At 43.4% G+C, this 25,951-nt stretch overlaps 2 protein-coding genes across 8 annotated transcripts in view; one reads left to right on the top strand and one right to left on the bottom strand.

Moving 5' to 3' along the window:
* PIGM (phosphatidylinositol glycan anchor biosynthesis class M) overlaps window positions 1-7,325 on the bottom strand; it is a 97,104-nt gene extending 89,779 nt beyond the window's left edge. For 3 of the 6 annotated variants that reach the window (XM_033929690.1, XM_033929694.1, XM_033929696.1), the window contains exon 1: window positions 7,189-7,322. The gene's annotated coding sequence lies outside the window, so the exon portion shown is untranslated. Of the gene's footprint in view, window positions 1-6,910; window positions 7,044-7,188 lie in introns of those variants that run through there. The other 3 variants (XM_033929692.1, XM_033929691.1, XM_033929693.1) reach the window with 3 other exon arrangements.
* Window positions 7,280-25,951, top strand: part of PDCD6 (programmed cell death 6) — a 92,744-nt gene continuing 74,072 nt past the window's right edge. Inside the window, exons 1-3 of one of the 2 annotated variants that reach the window (XM_033929697.1) lie at window positions 7,280-7,420; window positions 7,664-7,747; window positions 19,302-19,363. In XM_033929697.1, coding sequence (XP_033785588.1) covers window positions 7,671-7,747; window positions 19,302-19,363 — 139 coding nt within the window. In that variant the 5' untranslated portion in view covers window positions 7,280-7,420; window positions 7,664-7,670. Of the gene's footprint in view, window positions 7,421-7,520; window positions 7,748-19,301; window positions 19,364-25,951 lie in introns of those variants that run through there. The other variant, XM_033929698.1, reaches the window with a different exon arrangement.

The following is a 25,951-nucleotide window of genomic DNA, read 5'->3' as shown; positions in this document are numbered from 1 at the left end:
TATGGGCCACGAACACAAAATATCCCCACACTTTTAAGCAAATTTTTATTACAATAAGGGTTGAATTGCAAAACAAATAAATATAAATCTTGTACAGTAATATTTTCTCTTTCAAATGGTACTAGTTAGTTTCAAGTTTTATTAGGATTTTATATACCGCCTATCAAGGTTATCTAAGCGGTTTTACAATCAGGTACTCAAGCATTTTCCCTCTCTGTTCCGGTGGGCTCACAATCTAGCTAACGTACCTGGGGCTATGGAGGACTGAGTGACTTGCCCAGGGTCACAAGGAGCAGCGCGGGGGTTTGAACCCACAACCCCAGGGTGCTGAGGCTGTAGATCCAACCACTGCGCCACACACTCTTTATAACTGACCCTGAAAATTGAAAAATTTCAGCCCTTGTGTCAATGGTGCAAAATTTGAAGCAATTATCGAAACATTCAAGGTACTGAAGGGAATAGACATAGTAGATAAGAACAGATTGTTCACCCGCTCCAAGGTAGGGAGAACGAGAGCGCACTCTCTAAAATGGAAAGGGGCTAGATTCCATACAAACATAAGGAAGTTCTTCTTCACCCAGAGAGTGGTAGAAAACTGGAACGCTCTTCCGGAGTCTGTCATAGGGGAAAACACCCTCCAGGAATTCAAGACAAAGTTCGACAAGTTCCTGAAGAACCGGAACATACGCAGGTAGGGCTAGTCTCAGTTAGGGCGCTGGTCTTTGACCAGAGGGTCACTGTGTGAGTGGACTGCTGGGCACAATGGACCACTGGTCTGACCCAGCAGCGGCAATTCTTATGTTCTTAGGCAGCTATTCATAATGAATTGCTGCAAATTTGACAGTGTAGTGTCCAGTACAATAATAATCTATGATAAAAATCTGAAGTCTGGATCTACTTTTGTTCTGAAGCTATACAGCAGCTGATAAAACTTGTCGCAGTTTGTCGTGACAGATTTTGATCAGTTTAAGGCACATTTTGAGCAAACTTTTTAAGTGAACTTTTGCATCCATGATGCTCATACTAGCATTGCTGAAACTAGCAAAAAAATTAGTATTTTTCATCAATTATTGTCAGCTTTATGAGCAGCTATTCACTGCTGTGCATGATGCTACCAGCACACAGTAAAACAAGGGGATCTGGCTCAGTGACTATTGCAACTTCAACTGATATTTTAGGAAATTTTTTTTTTTTTTTAAATATTGTGCTAGTTCTCCATACAAATTTTGAAGAAAATTCGAGACATAATGATGAGGAGCTTTTTTAATTATTATTTTAGACCTCTTGCTATGGAATGACCCTTCTGCAAGTAACTTGGTTTTGGGGATAAGGCCCATGGGTCTGGACTCCTGTCCCTCCTGCACTGGTATTTGCTAGCTTGCCTTAGTAAAAAGATTTCAGAGGAAATTAATACATCCCCAATAAATAAATAAATAGCAATGTTACAAGAAGTTTAATAGAAAAAAATAAATGACACTTAAATAACAACTGAACTTCTTGAACATCACACTGGCATCCTGTGATCAGTTAAGTATTCTACTTCTACTAACATTGAAACAGTGTTCTCCCTAGCACCTTTTAGCCGGGTGCTCCGCCCGGCTAATTTAGGTGAGCGCCCGGCTGTTATCTGTCATGAATCCTGCTGCCGCCGCTGCTCAACATTGAAGAGCTACTTAAAGTTCAGCCGCCAAAAGTTCCCACCTAACTTTTTTTTTAAAAATGGCAGTAAGCATCTTGAACCCCTGCTCTGGGGCTCTAACGGTGCCACTGTGTGTGCTGGCTTCCCTTCTCTTCCCTCCAAAACCGGAAATTACATCCCGGGGGGAGGGAGGGGAGGGGTTAGGGAAGAGAAAGGAAGCCGGCACAGACAGTGGTACCATTAGAGCCCTGGCGCATGCGGGAGATAGGTCAGTGACGGAGGGAAGTTAAAACTTGCTACTCTTACTTGCTTCGGGCCTTTCTCGCTGCTGGGTCCTGCCTTTCTGTTTCCGCGAAGACAGGACCTGGCAACAAGGAAGGACCGAAGCAAGCAAGAGCAGCGCTTCCCTCCATCAATGACCTATGGGAGACAGGTCAGCGACGGAGGGAAACTTACTACTTGCCTTAGTAGCGAATCTGCCGACGGGTGTGTGAGACGTGGGGGGGATGGAAAGAGAAATGCTGCTGCTGCACCCAGTTGGGGGAGGGGGGAAGAGAAATGCTGCTGCACCCAATTGGGGGAGAGGGGAAACAGAAATGCTGCTGCTGCTGCTGCACCCAGGGGAGGAGAGGGAAGGAGGGAGAAGGAAGACCAGGGAAGGGATAGGAGAGGAAAGAGATGCCAAGACCAAGGAAGGGAGGGAAAGAAAAGGAGATACCAGACCATGGAGGGGGGGAGAGAGAGATGTCAGGGCATATGGGAGGAAGGAGACAGATGATAGACCAGGTGAAAGGAAGGAAGGAGGTAGAAAAAGGAAGGAGAAGAGATGCCTGATAATGGAGTGGGAGGGGAAGATGGAAGGAGAGGAGAGAAATGCCAGGGCATGGGGGAGGGAAGGGAAGGAGAAAAGAGAGATGCCAGAGCATAGGGGAGGAGGTGATGCTGAAATGAATCATGTACAAATAAGAGAAAGGGCACAGGATATACAGTTTATTGAAAGAGGGAAGATGCCATATGGAAGAGAGGGCAGACACTGGATGGAAACGGCAGAGAGTGTGGATAGTAGATGGAAGGGGTAGAGAGAGGGCAGAGGCTGGGTGGAAGCGGCAAAGAGAGGACAGATGTTGCATGGAAGGGAGAGAGTTCAAACACTGAATAGAAAGAAGAGAGCGAAGAGAAGATGATTAAAGCAGAAACGACAAAAGGTAGAAAAAAATTTTGTTGTTGTTGCTTTACTTAGAATCAAGTAGTATTGTAACTGTATTGATTAAAGTTTATCAATAGGAAATGGAAATAAGGCAATGTTGGGGGGGACTAAACCCCTTTCCTCAGGTTAGGACAGGATACCATAACAGCAGTATACTGTACTGTCTTGAAGAAAGTTTGGCCTCTGACAGCTAATTACTACTAATTTAAAAATGGATTAGTCCAATAAAATGGTATTTTCTTATTTCTTGTTATTTGTTTTATTTCTATTTGTTAATTTGTAAAGTGGTGATTGTTATGTAGCAGTTTTTCAAATTTACATCTACTGTCATTATATTTTGTACAGTATTAAGGGACGTGTAACTGTTGTTTTTTTTTTTATTATTATTTATCAAATTTTTACATGTTATAAATCAAGTATCCACTTGTACAGAAAGTTGAAGAAAAGCAAGAAAATAATACTCAAAGGTAAAATACATAATAATCAAATAAAATAAAATAAATATTTAGCTTAAATTCAGCTCAAGTCCTCAACATTAGATCCAAGAAGGATAAGGCGGACATATTAACAAATGCTAACAACTGCTAACAACTATCAATTCAAATATTAGGAAAACAAGATCCCCTGGCTGAGAAAGGATATCATTATTCAAATGCACTTCACTTTGATTTTGATTTTCCTTCATCCAGCCGAGTTCCTGCCAAAAAGGCTGTCAACTGGAATGGTTCAAAGAATACATATTTCTTCATATGGTATTGTATTACACATTTACAAGGGTGTCTAAGGAAAAAAGTCCCACCAAGAGATGTAACCCCTGGCTTCATCAAAAGAAACTCTCGCCTTCTCCTCTGGGTTTCCCGTGCCAAGTCTGGAAACATTAATATTTTTTGTCCAAGAAATTATTTCATTTTATTTCTAAAGAACAATCTAAGCAACCAGTTTTTATCTGGAGCAAGAGCCACAGTAAGAAGCAATGTTGCCGGAGATACTAGCTCTCTATCCGAAAGTTCCAAGATTGCTGAAACATTAAGTAGTTGATTATTCTCCTGTTGTTTAGATGGTGATTTAATAGCTTTCATTGGTAGGTAATATACTTGAGTAAGTGGTGGTAATGTATCCTCTGGAATACCCAAAATCTCCAACATATAACGTTTCAACATATCCCTAGGTGTCACCGAGGCTATCCTAGGAAAGTTAATCAGTCGGAGATTATTATTACGAGAAAAATTCTCCAAAGATTCCAGTTTTCTACGCATATTTGTATTATCTTTTATTATTGCTTCATTAAGCTGTTTTGATACTTTTAACTCCTGTTGTATATTCTCAATAGAATTCTTAGATTCACCAATTTCAACTTTTATGTTTTTTATCTCAGTTTCTTGAAGAGTAATTTTATTTTCCAGCTGCAAAAGCTGGGGCTTGACAGACTTGGCGAGGTCAGCCACTAAATCCCAAATTGAATCCAGTGTTACTTCTCTGGGTTTTTCAATAACATATGAAGGATTAAAAGTTTGAATAGTCTCACCAGTTTTCAGCTGTTCCTGGCAATCCTTCTGCTGGCCTGAAGTAATCCCCGATGTTTCCAAGTCCTCAGTGTTTCTTGGACTCACCTGAAAACTCAGGGAGTCCATCTCCACGCTCCCCTCTCTGTTCTCTCTGGCCTCCGAGGGTAGATGCCTGCCTTCTCCCGGCAGCTCCTCCACTCGTGGGGAGCTGGTAACCTGAGGAGGTGGGGGAGGTGCCCTAGCGTCGGGGCTCAACGTTGTCTCTAGCCCCAAGGAGATCACCTCATTTCCGCCCCTCTGAGGCGTCTCCAGCGGGGGTGCCGACGCTGCCGGGATATCCTGCATCCGACGCAGGAGTTCTTCTATGTTGCCGAACGAGGGGACCGCCGAACGCCGCGAGGCTCCAGCAGCGCTGCGACCTCTCCTCTTCGGCATTCTAGGTAGGTAAATCTGTTCAGCAGAAAATTTTCAGAAAGTCTCCTCCGGCGTGCTGCTCAGCGTCCGGGACTGTCGGCCATCTTGGATCGTGTAACTGTTTCTGTGGTGTTGCATTGTATGCAGAGTCTGGTTTCTTGGTTCAGTTTAACTTTTGTCTACATATTTCTATTTTTAGTTTGTGATTATTCCATATTGGGCGAGGGTTTATCTGTGTTCTGTGTGTACGAAAAGGACATGGCTTTCTGTTAGCATCGACTGTACAGGATCAATTGACTGAAGGATCTGGCTTGTTCAGTTTTTCAATGTGCGTATTGGTGTTCTAGTGCTCACTGCAGTGTTTAAGATGCTGCCTTTTCCTAGGTATACCCTTGTTGTGTGACTCATGGATTATTACTAAAAATAATAAATTTTTTATATAGAAGAGGGGGTTGTTAAAAAATGATCAGCACTGGCTGTCATATATACTAGGTACGTCACTGGATTTAATGACCCTATTCTAACTTTACTGTTGACGTAAGTGGTGTTGTCCCCTCCGCAGTATGAAGAATTAAATTAAAGTATTAACATCAAGCAGCTTTCAAATGACATTGTAAGCAAATAAAAATAAAATATTTTTAATACATTGCTAATTATTACCTGCATCTTTACCTAAACTGTTTTGCCCTAGCTCTCACTTTGATCTTTATCTGCTACTTTTTTTATTTTGCTGTAGTGCAATCACATATGTCTCCTTCAAGGCTCAGTAACACCTCTCCATAAATTATGTGGAAGCGGTCTGGAAGTGGAAGTGGGGATTGCTTCTATTTCATATCCTCAGTGAGACCTCAGGAAGGAACCTAGTGATCAAAATTATTAGAGGAGAGCCATTTCTTATGACTGGATGAGCTATATTTATCTTTTTTTTTAGTTGTTTAAATTCATGCAGAAATAAATGGCTAGACTGAACCTAATGACTTCATTAACGCATTTCCCTTTTTTAAACCTCTATACCATTTGAAAGAAGGCAAATACCTAATTATTCATTTCTAGAATTGGATATCTCTTAAATTTAGTAAAAATATTCTGGCACAAGTGTCAAACCTTAAAAAAGGAAGTCATATTGAACATTGGAAAATAATTAATAATAATTAACTAATAAAAATAGTACACATTTAATTTTTCCCACCCAGCTGGAAAAAATTTCTGGGGAGAACACTGCTTAAAAATTTAAAAGAGAGAGGTCTCCCAGCAGTCTCCCCCAACTACCAGTAGAAACTCATCACCTTGTCAAATTAGAAGAAAATACATTTGCATGCACTCTGGGTAAAACACACAAATAATCTTCACACCAACACGGGAAAACAAAAATATAAATCATGTCATTACTTCAGGCCAACTCAAAAGCAGGTCCCTTTTTTAATCCAAGCTTGCACTCACAACGAAGTCCAGATATTGTAAGCATCTTTAAAAGTAAATCTCTATATTGAAGTATTTCCCAAAATCGGTTCTGGAGACCCCCCTAGCCAGCCAGGTTTCAGGACATCCACAATGAATATGCATGAAAAGATATGCATATAAGGGAGGCAGTATAATAATAATAAGTTTATATATCGCAATACCGTTAAGTTATATGCGGTTTACAATAGATTAAGCGAGGTACGAGTTAATAGGACCGGAAATGCGTTGTGAGGAGAAAGAGATTAATAGGACAGAGGAATTACTATGGAGGAGAAAGAAGATGAGTGGGTCAGTTGTCTAGATACTTTATGAACAGTTGAGTTTTCAGACGTTTTCTGAATTCTATGTCATGCATATTAATTATAGATATCCTGAAAACTTTACTGGGAATGATTTCAGAAGCTATAAACATTCCCACCCCAGTGACCGGTGAACACAGTGAAGCGCTGCAGCAAACAATTCGCATTTAACCTCACCCACACCTTCCTCCTGAGGTAAAAATGACCCTTTATAAATTAGTGTGCTTCCCAACCATACATACGGAAGGGTAACCCCCCCACCCGGCTAGCGCCCCCCCCCCCCGGCTAACCATACATATGGAAGGGTAATCCCGCCCCCCGCCGATATTGGGGATCGAAGGATTGAGAACAGAACAGCTAACAGAAGAGTTAAGTTTGCTCTTACATTTTCTACTCTTACTATCAAGCTCAGCTTCTGGGCGGCAGACCTCATGTGGTTAAAAAGAAGTGATCGCCAAAGAGACAGGTAGCTACACCAGAGTGAGGCCTGCAACGCCCTAACAGGCACGCTGAAAGCACCAGAATGAGGCTTGACAGAAAACCGGAACAACATTCTTTGAATAGTGAATACCGCACCCCCCCCAAAAAAAAAAACCCCCCACACAAAAACCCAACAACAAATAAATAAATAAATAAAAACCACAACAAAAAAACAGCACATACTTAAAGAAAGCAACGCCAAAAACTTCCCGTCTCCAGGATTCAAAAGTTGCCCAATTTGACTAGAAAACCGCCTAACTGACAACACTGGGCAGAAGCTCCCAGAAAGCCCCTGACTGGCATGTGACCAAACGTAGTACGCAGAGAGAGCAGCGAATCACGGCGGCCTTCATGCTCATTAATTTTTTTGAAGTCTGAAGCATCCTAGTTGAACGCAATCTCCAGGAGAACGACAGTGGGTTGATTTTTAACTGTCTGGCTTTTTCTCTCTTTACTTCAGTCGATCTTCCTTTCCCCCTCAGTCTAGTGGAGCTGAGTTATTGGCGGTCTCTATGGCTACAACAACTTCCTGTTCCGCAGAGCGGATCAGGAAACGAATAGCAAGAGGGGTGGGGGAGGAGTGATAGGGTGTGAGTACCAGACAGTGCCGGTAGTAGCCCGGAGACCGACAGTGATTGTCTGCGTGTTCTTCGTCCAGGTGTACCATGGCCTATGGGCAGCAGCAGCAGTACAGACCTAGCGCGGTGCCGGATCAGAGTTTCCTTTGGAACGTCTTCCAGCGGTGAGTGCGATTCAGAGACCTTTTGCTTACTGCTGGGGAGGGGCAGGGATACACTTAAGTACTTCTTGTGATTCTTTTATATCCGAGATTGGTGGAGATATATTTTTAACCTATGGTAATCTGTTCAAGACTTATTCTCGTTTCATGACTCTTGTTCCTTCTGCTTTTGGGCTTGTGTGTTACCGCTGTTTTCGGTAGGAGAATGTGATAAGCCACGAAAGTTTGGCTCCCTACAACTTTAATAGCCAGGGCGATAGGGTAGAATGAGTTTAATTTGTTTGGGTCTCCTGTACACAGAAATGTTCCACTGGCCTCCTTTTTCTGAGATTGTGAAAAAAGTTTTCAGGGGTAGGGTAGGAGCTGGCATACAGCTAGTGTCACGCCCTTCTCTAGTGCGGATGCTGTTTTGTACAGGATCAAAAGAGCAACAACAACAAAAAAGAAATCCAAACGAATCTGCAGAAAAACCACAGAAACAGGAAAACCAAACAAAAACTGCAGACAATGTACACGATGCAGGCAAGAATTTATTGTACCAAAGTTAAAATGCAGTAATAAAAAAAAACTTTTTACCAACCAAAAGACCCAACACGGTACGTGTTTCGGACAACAAGCCTTCGTCAGGGTCCATGGTAAATAAGGTATACAATGTACCGCAAAAAATGAAGATAACAACAAATGCCTGTGTATTACACCAAGAGCTGCTACCAAAAACCAAATCACTCAAAAGCAGGATCAACTGACCATGTTCAAATAGCGGTCAGTCTTCCTCGGAAGGCAGCGCGGGACCTTTCTAGCCCGCATACGCTGATGAATCTGTGGTGTTCCAACAGCTGGCAAACAGGAAACTTGTGTCTTAAGAGGTGAGAAGCTGTAGATTCATACATGTGGCTGGAGAGGTCCCACGCTGCCTGCACATCTCCAGTGCAAACAGCAGCGGCAATAAAGGAGGAAATGACACTGGTGGAGTGCCAGCTTTTTTTCCTCTGAAAACATGTAAAGCCAGCCGCTGATGGTCTTGGGGAGCTGCTGCAGGAGATGAGAAGATCTGGAGAAGAGCTAAAGGAAGGAAGGAGAGAGGGGAAAAGGAGGGGTGGGTGACCTACATAGGAAAGATGTAGTGGGAATAAACACTGGAGCTGTTCAATTGTGGGGTGGGGAGATAAAGGGAAGGAATGGGAGAAGATTCTGGACAAAGGGAAGGACAGGGCAAGAAAAACATACTTGGAGTGGGATTCTGTCCTAGGGGGGTGCTGGGCATATTTGAGAGGGGTGGATTGTTGGGTTGTTTGTTTTTTGTTTTTTGCTACAGGGAGGGATAGGACCAGAGGACATGCTATGAACAAGGAAAAGCCAAGAAACCAGACTCTGCATACAATGCAACATCACAAAAACAGTAATACATGTCCTCTAATACTGTGTTAAATATCAAGACAGTAGATGTAAATTTGAAAAAACTGATACATAACAATCACCACTTTACAAATTAACAAATAAAAATAAAACAAATAATGAGAAATAAGAAAATACCATTTTATTGGACTAATCCCCGTAAGCTCGGTCCCCATCCCCACAAACTACCTGATTCCATCCACACAAGCCTTGAATTGTTTTATATTGAACTTATTATATTAAAATATAAAAAGAAACAATATTCTGTACAACTGTCAATTTATAAATCAGCGTCTTTTCCCCACTCTCTGTTCCCCATTTCCCTTCAGCGTCCTCAGCCCACTTTCTCTCCACTTTCCTTCAGCGCACGCACATAAAAACAAGCAAGTAATTTTATATCATTTTCATTCTATTCATTCATAGAAATTAAAGTCTAAATAATGCTAGTCACATAACAAAACATGATTTTACAAAAATAATTCCCTGCACAGTCAAGCCTGCAAGGATTACTAGATGTCTTTCAGCAGCTCTCCTCCCTCCCACCCCCTTACCTTTGTGGCCAAGTCAAAATGATCTACCAACAATAACATTTTAAAAACACAAAGCACACTGTACGCAGAGAAAATGTTAATTATCATTTATATTCTGCGGGTTTTCAAAGAGGTCAAGGCAGATGACTTTATGCAATGTCACACCTCAGTAACAACTATACAAAAATAGACAAATATACTGCCTCCCTTTTTACTAAACTGCGATAGCGTTTTTTAGCGCAGGGAGCTGCGCTAAATGCCCCAGGCTGCTCTCGACACTCATAGGCTCCCTGTGCTAAAAACTGCTATTGCAGTTTAGTAAAAGGGGCCCATAGTGCAAAATATAGACAGCATATATAAATTCTCAAAACGGACACATTTTGATCACTAAATTGAAAATAAAATCATTTTTCCTACCTTTGCTTGGTAATTTCATCAGTCTCTGGTTGCACTTTATTTATTTATTCTTTTGACTGTGCATCCAATATTTCTTCCCTTCTTTCAGCCTCCTGTATGCTTCCTCTCCTCCAGATCTCATTCCCTCCCCCAACTTTTTCTTTGTTTCATCCTGTCCCCTTCTTTCTTTCTCTCTCCATGCCCCCTTTCTTTCTGTCTTTCTCTCTCTCTCTCCATGCCCCATTTCTTCTTTCACCCTGCCCCCTTCTTTCTCTCCCCATGCCCCCTTTCTTTCTGTATGTCTTTCTCTCGCTCTCTCCCCATGCCCCATTTTTTTCTTTCACTCTGCCCCCTTTCTTTCTTTCTGGATCCCTGTCCCCCCCTTTCTTTCTTTCTGGCTCCCTGTCTCCCCCCCCCCTTTCTTTCTTTCTCCCTGCCCTCCCCCATGCCACCACCACCATGCTGCCACCACCGCTGGGGAAAGGCTGCCACTGGCCATCGGAAACAGGCCGGCGCCGAATTCGCCCTGCTTTGTTTCCCGCGGGCTGACCAACTCTGGCTGTCCGACATCAATTCTAACATCAGAGAGGACGTTCCGGGCCAGCCAGGCAGCGATTGGCTGGTCCAGAACGTCCTCTCCGACGTCAGAATTGACGTTGGATGGATATAGTTGGTCGGCCTGCTGGAAACGAAGCAGGGCGAATTCGGAGGGAGGGAGAACTGGCGCCGGCTTCTTTCTGATGACGGCAATGGCAGGCCAGCTGTGCACACCCTTGGGCCCGTGCACCCGGGGCGGACCGCCCACCATGCCTCCCCCCCCTAGGTACGCCACTTGTCACAGAGTTTCAGTAGTGGGAACCTACCTCAAGGTAAAGTATCCCAGCAGAACCTTGCATTTAATGCCAGATGGCAAAATTTATAGGGGTCTGCCACTACATTTTTTCTCTCTGAACATTTTCTACTTTTGATTTTTAATTTGATGTTTTTAAATTAAAATAATTTCTTAGCAAAGGAAGACTATTATATGTATGTATGTAGGTTTCCAAAATGAAGAAATTAGTTATCTACTCAATTTCTCATGAATGTGATAATATTAATGGGGGAGCAAATTAGCCTTTTTTTAATGATATGGTGTGGCTTGAAACTACCCGACAGAGTTCTCTGTTTTTTTGTCTCTTCATCAGGGGTAGATGCTTTTTAATCGATTATAAGCCGCTCACCGGGTTTGAATACAAGAATTCTTCCCATCAATGTATCCAAAATTGACCTCCTCTTTTACTAAGGTGTGCTAACTGATTAGTGCACGCTAATCGGTTAGCACACCTTAATAAAAGAGGGCCTGAGTGTGAGGGAGCATTTCTTCAGTGAATTTTTTTGTTTGTTTTGGACTAAAAGGATTTATATTGGATTTAGTTTTCAAGTGCTTGTCTCTGTTTGATAAAGTTACGTGAAATGACATCATGTTCTCTGCATGGGAGTATGCAGCCTTGGACATTCCTTTAAAATAACTTACAATAAGAGTCTTCCTTTGCTAAGAAACTTATTTTAATTTATAAAAGTCAAATTAAAAATCAAAAGTAGAAAATGTTCAGAGAGAAAAAATGATTTAGTGGCAGGCCCATATAAATTTTGCCATCTGGTGTTAGATATGAGGTTCTTCTTACCTACTGAAACTGTGACAATTAAGAGAAACATCTTGGAATTTAAGGGCTCCTTTTACAAAGGTGCGCTAGCGTTTTTAGCGCACGCACCGGATTAGCACACGCTACCCAAAAAACTACTGCATGCTCAAGCGGAGGCGGTAGTGGCTAGTGCGCGCTATTCCACACGTTAAGGCCCTAACGCACCTTTGTAAAAGGAGCCCTAAGTGTTCATAGTTATATAAGGAGACTCTCACAAAGTTTTTGGGCTTTTAGAACTGGTGTCAGACATGACTGGGGCCCAAGGCAAAAATTTGGGAGCGGACACCAAAGCCTCTTAACAGACAGTGCCTTAAGCTTCAGACAGGCTTGGGGCCTCCTATGGCTAGGGGGCCCAGAGCTATTACCCTGGTTGCAACTGGATGGGTCATTTGGCTTTTATCTAGCATCATGTTTCTGTGTTTCTAGAAAGCACGGGTCAGGCAAATGAGATCTCTTAGGGAAAGGAGGAAATAGTGGATGCTGCGGATGGGCAGACTGGATGGACCATTTGGCCTTTATCTGCCATCATGTTTCTTTCTCCCAACCAAGTACTGGTCCTGACATATGCTATCTTTATAGAAATACTCTCTTTCCTTAGCGTTCAACTTCACTAGGCTGTATGATTGGGTTGTATCACCTTCCTGTTGGCAAGTGGAGGTAGAGAAACTGATTTCTCCCAGTGACATCACCAATATAAGGGCTGGTGCTCTCTGGAAAGTCAGTATTTTCTCTACCTCAAACAAAATGGTAGGTTGTTTGGGTTGGTGCAGTTGGTCCCATGTAGGCCAAGGTTTCAATCCAAGGATCACTTAACTCTACATTGTACACAAGTTGTAAGCCTTCTAGGTACAGACAAATAACTTACTCTACTTGAATGTAAACTGCTTTGATATACTTCAGGTACGTGAAAGGGCGAAAACTCGCAAGAGAGGCAGTGGGACCGCTGGATGACCAGGGAAGGAAAGAGTACATCAAGGAAGACAAACAAATCGCAGACAGACTAAATTCCTTCTTTGCGTCTGTCTTTACAAAGGAAGACACTGCAACAATTCCAGAAACAGTAAAAGTGTTCAAAGGAGTAACAGAGGACAGCCTTACAACAGTAGAAGTGGACTTGGTCCAGATTTACCACCAGATCGACAAATTCAAAAGTGACAAATCTCCTGGACCGGACGGAATTCATCTGAGAGTCTTGAAAGAGTTAAAAGTGGAAATCGGAGAACTATTGTAAAAACTTGCCAACCTGTCAATCAAAACAAGACAGATACCGGATGACTGGAAGATAGTGAACGTAACGCCGGTATTTAAAAAAGGATCAAGAGGAGTACTAGGCAACTGTAGACCTGTGAGTCTCACGTCGGTCCCTGGGAAGATGGTTGAGGCGCTGATCAAGGATAGCATAACCCGGCACTTAGACACACACGACCTGATGAGAGCCAGCCAACATGAATTCAGGAAAGGGAAGTCATGTTTGATGAAGCTACTTCAATTTTTTGAGACAGTGAACAGACAAATTGATAATGGAGAACCGGTGGATATTATATACTTGGATTTTCAGAAAGTGTTCGACAAGGTTCCACATGTAAGACTCCTCAGGAAACTACAAGGCCATGGAATAGAAGGAGATATACTAAGATGGATAGGCAAATGGCTGGAGAACAGAAAGCAGAGAGTGTGCATAAATGGGAAATTCTCAGACTGGGAGACTGTGACTAGCGGTGTGCCCCAGGGCTCGGTACTTGGGCCCATCTTATTTAATATCTTCATAAATGACCTGGAGGATGGAACATCCAGTGAGATCATCAAGTTTGCAGATGATACAAAGCTATGCCGGGCAATTAAATCGCAGAAGGACAGTGAGGAACTCCAGAGCAACCTGAGCCGTTTGGAAAATTGGGCACATAAATGGTAGATGAAGTTTAATGTGGAAAAATGCAAAGTGATGCACTTAGGCAGAAAAAATAAGGAACACAAGTATAGTATGTCAGGTGCAACTCTGAGAAAAACCTAACAGGAAAGAGACCTGGGCGTATTAATAAGACCCTGAATCTGTTGGCGCAGTGTGCGGTGGCAGCGAAGGACGTGAATAGAATGCTAGGCATGATAAAGAAGGGAATCACGAGCAGATCGGAGAAAGTAATACTGCCGCTTTATAGAGCGATGGTCAGACCACACTTGGAATACTGCGTCCAACATTGGTCTCCATACCTAAAGAAGGATATAAAAATACTTGAGAGGGTGCAGAGACGAGCAACAAAGCTAATAAAGGGCATGGAGAACTTGGAATACGAGGAACGACTTAAGAGACTGGGATTGTTCTCCCTTGAGAAGAGAAGAAAATTCTGAAAGGAATTGACAAAATAGAGCAGGAAAAAAATTTATTTACAATGTCAAATGTGACACGGACAAGAGGACATGGACTGAAGCTAAAGGGGGACAAGTTCAGAACAAATATCAGGAAGTTCTGCTTCACGCAACAAGTAGTGGACACCTGGAATGCTCTCCCAGAAGAGGTAATTGTGGAATCCACCGTTCTAGGATTTAAGGGTAAGTTAGATGTACATCTCCTTATGAGTGACATAAGGTGACATAGGTAAGGGTAAGCTAGATGCACATCTCCTTAGGAGAAGCTTGGAGTGATATGGGGATTAAAACTATGCCAGGGTACACCTGGCGGGGCCTCCGCATGTGCGGATCGCCGGACTTGATGGATCTAGGGTCTGTTCCAGAGATGGCACTTCTTATGTTCTTATGTTAAATGTAAATATAATAAATCAGGGTTCAACAAAGTTTCTTAGGATCTAGAGCTGGACTTGGAATGATTGGCATTTTTATGTATTTATGCCCATTTATAAATCAAAACTAGCACAAAAAATGAAACCCTTAGGACAATGTTGTAGCCAATAATGTCCAGTCTAAAATCCAATCTATAATTGGCTAACACTCTTAATCCTTCGGGGTGAATGCTTGAACTGGGAAGATGTACAATTATTACAGAAATTCCTTAAATAATGGACATAAGTAGCCATGAAGGTCTTGGGGGTAATACTGGACCAGGGCATAATCATGAAAGACCAGGTGGACTCTTTGGTTAGAAAGGGTTTTTTCACTCTCTGGAAGCTTCAGTCCATTAAAGCATATTTTGATGCTTCATCATTCAGAATTTTGTAATATCGCCCATCTGGCAATTTCCCAGAAGAATATGCAGCGATTACAACTGGTGCAAAATATGGAGGTCAGGCTGATTTTTGGTTGAAGAAGTCCGATCATGTAACTCCTTCCTATCAACTCCTGCACTGGTTGCCGATGGAAGCACGTGCAAAGTTTAAGTTTGGATGTTTTTGCTTCAAGGTACTATTCGGTCTAGCCCCTGAATATATAACTGACCGTTTCTCTTTCTCAACCAACAGACATAAGAGAAGCTCACACTTGAAGCTTGTTTCTCCACCGGTTAGAGGTTGTAAATTTAAAAGACATCATCAACATCTTTTCTCTTATCAAGTAGCATTATGGGATCTAGAACAGTTACTTATGTATGCCAATAACTATGGGGAATTTAGGAGACACCTAAAAACATATCTGTTCCTGAAGTACTTAGGTAGTTGATCTGCACAATCTTTCTCACAACAACTGATCTCTAGAACTGTTAGTCACTAATTTCTAACTTTGTTAGTTCTACTCAATTTGTAGCATTTTAATCATTGTAAACCGCAAAGAACTTCACGGTCCTGCAGTATAAAAACTGTTATTATCAGTATGAGCCCTTAACATACAAACGGGAGATTATAGGCTCAGGCAGTGATTCATATGTGACCAGCACCAGACATAAGTCTAAATGAGATCTGCCCCATACTTCATTTAGTCCTATTTAATGCAATTAATTTAATCAAAATTGCATCTGAATCAAAATCAAACATTCGCACCGGGGAATGAAAAAAACTATGTAAAGTGAAAAAGCTCCCAAGAATCATCACCATATTGAAAATAATTAAAGTGCATAGTGCAAAAATGCTCACAAAAAAATCATTCTAAAAATTTATCATACTCCACTGTATCTCATTAAAAATTTCATGATATCCATTGATTATGACAAAAATGCATAAAAAGTATTTAGAAGAAATTTATGGAAAAATACATAGAAAAAGTTGATGCTGAAACCCACAAATTCAAAAGGTTCGTAGAAAGTTCATAAAAAGATATACAACACCACAGTCCATAAGTCATAAGTCCATAAGTTAAATCAAGAAAAATACATATCCTGTGCAAAGTTCATACATCCTCATGGCAATTCATAACACCACTTAATTTGTGGGAGAACTTTTCCAAAACTGTTATTCACAGAGGAGTACTTGGCTGAATCTTGTTGGAGAAATATATTGCCACATAAAGATTGATATCACAATTCAACAGAGCTCCGTTTCGCTACCTTCGTCAGGAACAGAGATTACCAGAAAACAATAATTTGCAGGGCGACAGACAATACTTAAGCCTGTCAGCACAGACTTTCAAAGCGTGGAACAAACAAACAATAGCTCTGGCATGGGTGGAAAATAATAATGGCGTCTCAGGAGTTTAAGAATGCCCTGGATAACCCGCGAGAACAGCGCACAGATGGGGCCTGAAGCACCTGGCCTAACTGGAATCGGACCAGTATCCTTAGGCCCAAGGGCCCAACCCAGCACATGGGCCTAAGGCCCCGCCCACAGGAGGGGCCGAAGGCTACTGGGTCAATTCCAGTTGGCCCACAATCCTCAGGCTCGACCTGTGGGCAGGGTTTGAGGCGCCTGGGCCAATCAGGCCCTAAGGCCCACCATTCAGGCTCGAGACCCATCCGTCCGTCTGTTTTGAGGTAAGGGGGGGTGTCGAGGGGTCGCCGGGGGGGGTTTGGGTAGTCGCCGGGGCAGGAGGGCTTGGGCTCCTTCCTTGGGCCCTTCCTGCCCTGCCGCAATTCTCACCCCGATGTGCTGCAGTTCGGGGGGGTGGGCGAGCACCATTGCGGCAGGAGAGATGAGCCATCTCTCCTGCCGAGATTGTTGCGGTAGGGGGTAGGCAGGTTGCTGGGGCTGCTGAGCTGATTGCGGTAACCACGATCAGCTCAGCGGCCCCTTTTTCGGCACTTATACCTGTTTTGACTTGGTCTAAGTCAAAACGTATAAGTGCTGACTAGGCTACCTGCCTAAACTTTTGGTTATACCTGCTGTATGGCTATGTGTAGGTCGGCCCCCCTCCCCCCCGCTCTTTCCCCGCCTCTAAAAACGCCTCTTTTCGCTCTATGCGTTTAGAGGCAGGGGAAAGGCCTGAGCTGGGTTTAGATACAACTAAAACCAGCTTTGGTTATGGGTACTTGAACGATCAGGCTTTTTGATCGTCCAAGTACCCATTTAGGCCACTTTTTAGACGTTTTTTGTTTTTGTTTTGATTATGAGCACCATAGTGTCTCCCCCATGGTGATTATTACATTTACATAACAGAAAAAAACAAACTGTTTTACCGGCCATAAACATCAAAGCAATAACTAACGAATAACCTGAAGATTCAGTTGTAGTATTTTTATTTCTATATACTTTTTAATTTCTTAAGATTGTAAAAGATGTTTAACATAGAATACTCTGTGGTTCCCCTGTACATCAGTCGCAGCTTCCCAGGGCACCATGGCTCACAGTTTGGGAACCGCTGGGTTAAATGATAAAAAGAAGTGGAGAGAGATAAAATAGAGAAATAAAAGAAAAAAAATAATATAACGAAAAAATATAATAGACCTAATGGTTTTTTTTGCCTGTGACGTAAGCAGGAGCAAGTGAGTTATTCATGACTAGTATTTTAGCCCGTTACATTAACGGGTGCTAGAATATATGTCTGTCTGTCTTTATTTCTGTCTCTCTCTCTGTCCCACTGTCTTTCTTTCTGTGTTTCTCTCTCCCTGGCCCCCTTTGTCTGTCTATCTTTCTGTGTCTCTCCCTGTCCCTGTGTCTTTCTTCTTTTCTTTCTGTCTCCCTTCCTCCCGCTGGTGCTAGAATATATGTCTGTCTTTCTTTCTGTTTCTCTCCCTACCCCTGTCTTTTTCTTTCTGTCTCTCTTCCTCCTGCTGTCTTTCTTCCTGTCTCTCTCCTTCCCTGGCCCCCTTTGTCTGTCTGTCTTTCTGTCTCTCTCCCTGCCCCTGTATCTTTCTTCCTATCTCATTCCCTACTTCCTTGTGCAGCAGCCACAGCATTCCCTCTCCCTCCATTTCCCTGTGCATCATCATTTTTTTCCTCAGTCTAGCTTCTCTTGCCCCTCCTACACTCAGTACTTTAAACTTCGGCCCGGCCTGTAGGTCAGGGGTTTCTTGGGCTGATCGCCAACCGCTGCTGGTGGCTCCGTGCTTGGCCGCCGCGGCCTGCAGTCGCCGACAGCCACCACGGCCTACAGCTGCCGTGGCCTTCAGCCGCTGACAGTCGCCACAGCCGACATCCGCCTCAAGGGGAAGAGAGAAAGAGAGAGATTCGCGCACATGCGCACTCCTACCTGTGGTGCCCTACAGCTCACAGAAAACGGGAGCACGCAGGTGGGAGTGTGCATGCGCAGCTTAGGGTTTTATTAGATTAGATTGAAACCCAAATAGGGCAGAAAGTTCCACATTCTAATGCTTTTTTTATTTCCCATTAGTAGTATAATACACATCTATAGATTTAATGCCAGCTTCCTTTTTGTTATATAAAAAAATGTTAAAACAAGGTAAATAAAAAAATTAAGTAGGTAAAGAATTTGAAGGCCGCAGAACTTTCATGATTCTATAAAAGTGGGGGAATATTGATTTGTATTGTGTGGCTAGTACCCATTAGGAACACAACATAGAACATGATACACGGAGGAGCGTGTGGCATGGTGGTTGGAGCTACAGCCTCGCAACCCTGGGGTTGTGGGTTCAAACCCCACGCTGCTCCTTGTGACCCTAGGCAAGTCACTCAATCTTCCATAGCCCCAGGTACATTAGATAGATTGTGAGCCCACTGGGACAGATAGGAAAATGCTTGAGTACCTGATTGTAAAACCGCTTAGATAACCTTGATAGGCGGCATATAAACACCTAAGAAACTTGAAACTTAATAAACTTGTAATATGTGTGCAAATAAGTAGGATTTAGTACAGGGGTTCCCAACTTCGGCCCTCGCCAGGCCAGGTTTTCACGATTTCCCAAATGAATTTGCATGAGATCAATATGCATACAATGGAAGTAGTGTAGGCAAATAGATCTCATGCAAATTTATTGGGGAAATCCTGAAAACCTGACTGGATTCGGCCCTTGAGGGCCGGAGTTGTGCAGGCCTGATTTAGTATGAACATAGTACATGATAATTATTATGTGTCTATATACATGAGATGATTATGGTATAAATGTGTCTGTATTGAAAACCATCTCAAAAAACACTATCTCTGTATTGTAATGCCTTTACAGAAACTCATGTAAACTGCTCTGAATTGACTCCCCAGTCATTAGTAGCGGTATAGAAGCTTTCAATAAACATAAACGTGTTGCCTTTTTAAAAATGTATTCTTATTTTTTTGTCTTTTTAGAGTTGATAAGGACAGAAGTGGAGTGATCTCTGAGAATGAGCTGCAGCAGGCCTTGTCCAATGGTAAGAAAACCACTCTGAAACTTGTTTACTAAAGTGTTCCAAGCAGTTAGCACAGGATTTGGCAAACTGTCTACTACCTGTTGAACATCCCCTCGCTAGCTGCCTAGTGCCACATGGGGTGGGGGTATGGGTAGAATTAAGCATGGACTATACAAAGTTGGTACATGGTAATTTGCACATGCTGACCTTGTGCGTTTAGCACGGATTCACTTAATGTGGCCTAAAGAAGAGGCATTAAGGAGCAGTTCTTTAACTGGATGCCAACAATTAGGTGCCTTAAAGGAGGAGTCTATTCTATAAAGGAACATAAGCACCTACTTTCCTCTATGGGGTTCGTTGCAGAGGTGGATCCTGCATTCCTTCTGCCAAGGCTTGGAAGGCTGTGCTCATAGTAGTACATTAGATAGTTTGTGAATCCACAGGGACAGACAGGGAAAAATTCTTGAGCACCTGAATAAACTCATGTAAACCGTTCTGAGTTCTCCTGGGAGAACGGTATAGAAAATTGAATAAATAAATGAAGCAGGTACCATTTTGTCACCAGCACTGTGCTCTGGAGCACAGGGTTGATAAGCATAATGAAACGCATTAAAGTAAGCTGTATGTTACTGGTGTGTTGGATCTATAAAGCTTGATTGACAGATTAATTTTTATTAAATTTTAATAAACAGATAACTCGGAACAGAATGCAAGCGAAATGCCACATACAAAGAATAGAGTTAAGAACATAAGAATTGCCGCTGCTGGGTCGGACCAGTGGTCCATCATGCCCAGCAGTCCGTTCACGCGGCGGCCCTCTGGTCAAAGACCAGCGCTATAACGGAGACTAGCCCTACCAGCGTACGCTCTTTTTCACCAGGAACTTGTCTGACTTTGTCTTGAATCCCTGGAGGGTATTTTCCCCTATGACAGACTCTGGAAGAGCGTTCCAGTTTTCTAACACTCTCTGGGTGAAGAAGAACTTCCTTACGTTCGTAAGGAATCTATCCCCTTTCAACTTTAGAGAGTGCCCTCTCGTTCTCCCTACCTTGGAGAGGGTGAACAGATAATCATAGGCCTGCTCACAACCCCTCCCGCTCCTGTTGTCAACCCAAAACTCGCTCCTTCCCTCCCATCCTCAATCAACCCCCCCCCCCAGTGTCCATTGTCCACCAATAAAGTAGAGTACGCAGTGTGTCCTTCAGCATACCTCCCCCAACTCCATAAGCACCCCCCCAATCCCAGAACAGATTAGATAAGAGCAAAAATGTTTTTCTAGGATCACTCTTGTTTTTCATAATAAACATAGTGGTGAGCAGCAAGGTGCTCCATTTGCGCCATCTTGCAGAGCCGAAGAGACCAAGCCTCCCCTGTTGGGGCTACAGTACTCTTCCACTGATGAGCAATGAGACATTTAGCAGCTGCTAGGCCCATATGAACCAATTTGGTCTTCCAAGGAGTATCTTGTACATTATGTAACCCCAAAAGACAACTCTGAGGTAAAAATTGAACAGGATCCTGGATCCAGGCAGTCAGGGTATTAATGATATGTAGCCAGAACCATTGTATAACAGGGCAGCCCCACCAAACATGTAAATAATAGCCCTTGTCCCGTCCATATCTCCAACATATATCACTAGTGTGTGAATACATACAATGAAAACGCTCAAGGATAAGATACCAATGCGTTAGCAATTTGTAAACATTCTCCTGTACCAATACACACTGAGATGATTTCTGAACTTCCAACCAAATTTGGTTCCACTCCTTATGTTAGAAAGTAAGGCTAAGATCTGCCTCCCATTGGAATCTATAAGAATACCGTACAACCCCCTGTCCCTGAAAATAGAGGTACAAAACAGAGATTGGCCTCGGTACCCTCCCAGAAGGACCCACAGATTTTCCAAATGATCAGAAGCCTGCGGTAAATCCCTACCCCATCCCACAGAAAGTATAAAATGCCAAAGGTGCATGTAAGCAAAAAAAAATCCCCCTGAAGACCCTCATCCTTCCCAACAAACTCATCATAACTGGGGAACCTACCTCCTGTAAAAATGTCCAGAAAAGTATTTAAACCCTGAGTAGCCCATTGTGAAAATGTACCCCGGTCTTTCCCCACTGAAAATTGTGGTTTCCCCCCCCCCCCAAATGGAGGCCAAAGAGGAGACGACCTCCCTTGGCCCTTCCTGTTTCCAAATCCTACTCCATAATCTAATAAAATGGCTTAAAAAAGGGTTATGCACACCACGTAACCGCTCGGTCTCGGTAAAGGATGCCCAAAGCCAATACTTCAAAAGACCCTGTGGAAGAAAACTCTGCTCCAACTGAACTCCTAATTTATCGGGTGCAACAGACCAGTGCAACAAACCTGTGCAGCCAAATAATACTAATGTAAGTTAGAAACTGCAAGCCCCTGTCCTCCCTCGCTGACCATACCCATTGAGCTAACCTAGGATGTTTACCTTGCCATATAAAGGTGCAAAATGCTCTATGAAGGGATTAGAGAATCCCAGGTGGAATTTTTAACGGCAAAGTTTGAAACAAAAACAACCAATGTGGCAAAATATTCATTTTAATCACAGCTATGCATCCCCACCATGAAAGCCATAACCCATGCCATTTTTGTAAATCATTCCGCACCTGTTTAAGTTCATATAAACGAGTTAAGTCTTGTGGCAATTTGATACCCAAAAACCTAATATACCCAGCAGCCTTCCGAAAAGGAAACATAACAATTAAAGTCTATTCCTTCCGCTCCATCATTGTCACCCCTAGAATCTCAGATTTATCCATATTTATTGAAAATCCAGCAAGGAGGTCAAATTCTCTGAACAAAAAATGGAAAAGTGAGAACCAGATCCCGCACAGAGAAAAGAACATCGTCAGCAAAAAGGACCAATTTATGTTCCGTCCCTCCCATCTGTATACCCCTAATATCGTCCCTACCCCGAATCCAACATGCCAATGGCTCAATATAAAGAGCAAAAAGGAGGGGGAACAAGGGACAACCCTGTCGCGTACCCCTAGCTATGGGAAAAAAAGCCGAATAACACCCATTTCCTCAGCAACGGCAGCAGATGAATCCAGAGACTAGTGGGATAGCACACATCTACCAGCAGGCAGAGATAGAGAACTGATTTACAGGTGGTCCTATTGGCTGGTACTCTCCCTGTATCCTCAGTATTCTCTATCTCCCAGCAGGTGATGGTCGCTTTTCCACTAGCTCCTGAATTCTGGCTGAGATATTATTTCTTTTTCTGTTGAGATTATTCTCTTCAGGTAGATAGGAGAGTTTGGCTGAGCGGTGCCAACTTTGGGAGGTACACCTGCCCGCCCCCCCCCCCCCAGGTCCCTACTCCACCCTCCTCTCTTTTGGGATTGAGGTTATTCCTGGATCTTTATTTTTTCTTTCCCTTTGCAAAAAAGTTGAAACCAGAGTGCTGCTACTGGATGGTGATTTTCGGTCCGTTCCAATTTGCAACTACCAGCCTTAACAAAGGTGAACTGGGATAAGAAATATTTATTTTCTGACTCTTTCTCTGCTTCCTCGTTTGGTTGGCCGGTTTGGTTGCGTCGGTGTAGCTGAGAGGTTTTGTTTTTTTGGATACCGATTTGCTCGGTGGTTCGTTTTAAGGGAAAGGCGGCAGAGGCAGTTAAAAGGTGTTCCCGCTGTGGGAAGTAGCGAACACCATCGGGCCTCTGTTCAGCAGAGTGCGCAAATGTAGTGGGTGAAGAAATTCAGCTCACGCCTGAGCGATCGGTTGTTTTCCGACGATTGAAGGCCGGCCTGCTTCTGCACTCGAGGCTGCTTCAATGCACTCAGCGGCTGGGCAGGCAGTCGGCTGTTCTTCTGCTTCCGTTGCGGGGCAGGTTTCTGGACAGGAGCAGATTTTTTCGATGCAGGCTCATGCAAATTAGATGGTCTTTTCCCCTGAGTTTGTAATGTTGATGCATAAGGCATTTTTGATGCAGAGCTCTCAGTCTGCACAGCAACGGGCAGGTGATGTGGACGAGGTTCTCGTGCTTCATGCCACTAGACCTCCTCTAGAGTCTCAGGCAGCGAAAAGGTGCAGGGTGGCGCCTATGGACGGGGGGATCCTCTGTCTGACTCCGCCTTATCTCTTGCTCTTCCAGATTTACTGGAGGACGGTGAGATGGCAGATTTGGAGTTTGAGGATGCGCTAACTAGGGAGGTGGATGATCCTACGGCGCTCCATCTGATTCATAAGGAGGAATTACCGCCTTTTATTTCCAAAGCGCTTCAGGGCCTTAATATCTCTCAGCCTGAACCTCACGCGCAGGGGTCGGCTAATCCTCTTATGGCGGGCACAAGGAAACCGGCTAAAACATTTCCAGTTCATGAGGCGATGCAAGAGCTTATTTCAGCCCAATGGAACACGCCGGAGGCTGGTCTCCGTGTCGCTAAGGCTATGTGCCAGTTGTATCCGGTTTCGCAAGACGAGCTGGACAAATTTAAGAACCCCATGGTGGATGCTTTGGTGGCTGTGGTTACCAAGAAGACTACCTTGCCGGTTGAGGGAGGTATAGCGCTCAAAGACATTCGGGATAGGAAGATTGAGTCTTCACTTAAGCTGTCTTTTGAAGTAGCGGCAGTTACCCTGCAAGTGGCGGTGTGCAGTTCATATGCTGTGCGGGTTTGTTTGCAATGGGCTCAATGTATGGCAGATCAAATGATGGAGACGGGGGTTTCAGTTCCACCTGACTTCCATGATTTGGAGACGGGTCTAGCTTATTTGGTGGACGCCCTCTATGATATTATTCGCGCTTCGGTGAAACAAATGTCTCTTTCTGTTGTTTCTCGCAGATCATTGTGGCTCCATCACTGGGCGGCAGAAGCGGCTTCCAAGCTTCGACTGGTGAGACTTCCTTTCAAGGGTCATTTGTTATTCGGAGACGATTTAGAAAAATTGGTTAAAGATTTTGGTGATACCAAAACATAGAGGTTACTGGAGGATAAACCTAAAGCCCCTTTGAAAGCTTTGTCTGCCCGATCTTGCTTCAGGGATGTCAAGAGATATCGGCCTAGAAAGTCATCTTTTCCGCCATCTTAAGGCTCTTCCTATAATTCTAGGCCTAGGTTTTCACAAAAGAATTCTTTTCGTCCTACAAAACCCCAACCTACATGTCAGCCTAGCTATCACTACCATTCAGCATTTTTAGTTGGCATTACTTATGTCAGCAAAGGCCTATGGGAAATTATATCAATCTGACTCTGGCATGGGAATGCAGATAGACTCTGAGGGCAGGGAAACTGTTTTAAGTATCCCTGATTGAATCATGACTAGCTAAAAGGTGTTAATGTCTGATTAAGAGGGTGCTTAGGACAATGGGTCCAGGTGCACAGATAACTTAATCAGAAACTATTGTCAGAGACAGACTGGAAATACATATATGCCCATAGCCTATTCTTCGGCTGTTTACTAAGATTTAACTTCTATTGAAGCTCAATAGTTTTCTATTCAGAATAAGATTCCAAGGTATAAAAGCCTCCTCTCTGCAACACACATCTATCTTTTTCTATCTAGCTATCTCTTGGCTCTTGGCTTGGCACTCTGGTTCTCTCTTGAGCTCTCTCTCTATCTCTCTGTCTATCCTTCTCTTTATCTATGGAACACGAAGCTTAGACCATCCCCCTTTTCTCTCTCTCTGGCTCTTCCTAGAACTGCAAGCTTCTATGTCTCTCTTTGTTTCTGGACTATGTAAGGCAGGAAAACTGCTTTGCTCTCTATTTAATTGTAATGCTTATAAATATTGCTTTTCTGTAAGCCTATTTCTATAATATATTCTTTATGCAATCACCTCTGGCTGTGCCTATTATTTGATTCTACTTCCTGGTGAAACTTCAGTGAGGGAACTGAATCTGGGACCAGCGTTTGTCAGTACGCCTTTCACTTAACCCCTACCACCATACATTGAGGGGGCCACTAACAAAACTGACATTGCTCAACCAGCCCGAACCCCAGTCTCACGTAGTTCACAATGACGGGATGTTGGCTCTCTCCGTCGTACCCATAGGGGGTCAGCTGTCTTCCTTTCTGGCGGAGTGGGCCAAGATAACATCCGATCGGTGGGTATTGGACATAATTCGAGAAGGTTACAAATTAGAATTTTCCTCTCCCGTCGCACAGGGGCGGCCAAACGAGAATCAGTACAGGTCACCCTTCAAGTTCTTTTGGAGATTGGGGCCGTGATTCCGGTTCCTCCGGAGGAAAGGGGACAAGGCAGATATTCTATTTATTTCATAGTGCCCAAAAAGGGGGGTTCGATCAGACCAGTCTTGGATCTCAAGGTCAATCGCTTTCTGCGGGTCAGGCATTTCCGGATGGAAACAGTGAGGTTGGTCATTGCGGCTGTTCAGCTGGGGGAATTCCTTACGGTGCTCAACCTCAAGGAGGCTTATCTGCACATTCCTATCTGGCCGCCGAATCAGAAGTATCTTCGCTTTGCAATCCTTGGCCAGCACTATCAGTTTCAAGCCTTGCTGTTCGGCCTAGCCACGGCTCCAAGTACATTCTCGAAGGTCATGGTAGTGGTGGCGGTTTTTCTTCTCCAGGAAGGGATTCAGGTACATCCTTACTTGGACGACTG

The sequence above is a fragment of the Geotrypetes seraphini genome, chromosome 2 (genome assembly GCF_902459505.1).
Source record: "Geotrypetes seraphini chromosome 2, aGeoSer1.1, whole genome shotgun sequence".
Lineage (NCBI taxonomy): Eukaryota > Metazoa > Chordata > Amphibia > Gymnophiona > Dermophiidae > Geotrypetes > Geotrypetes seraphini.
This window is presented reverse-complemented; position numbering and strand designations above follow the sequence as displayed.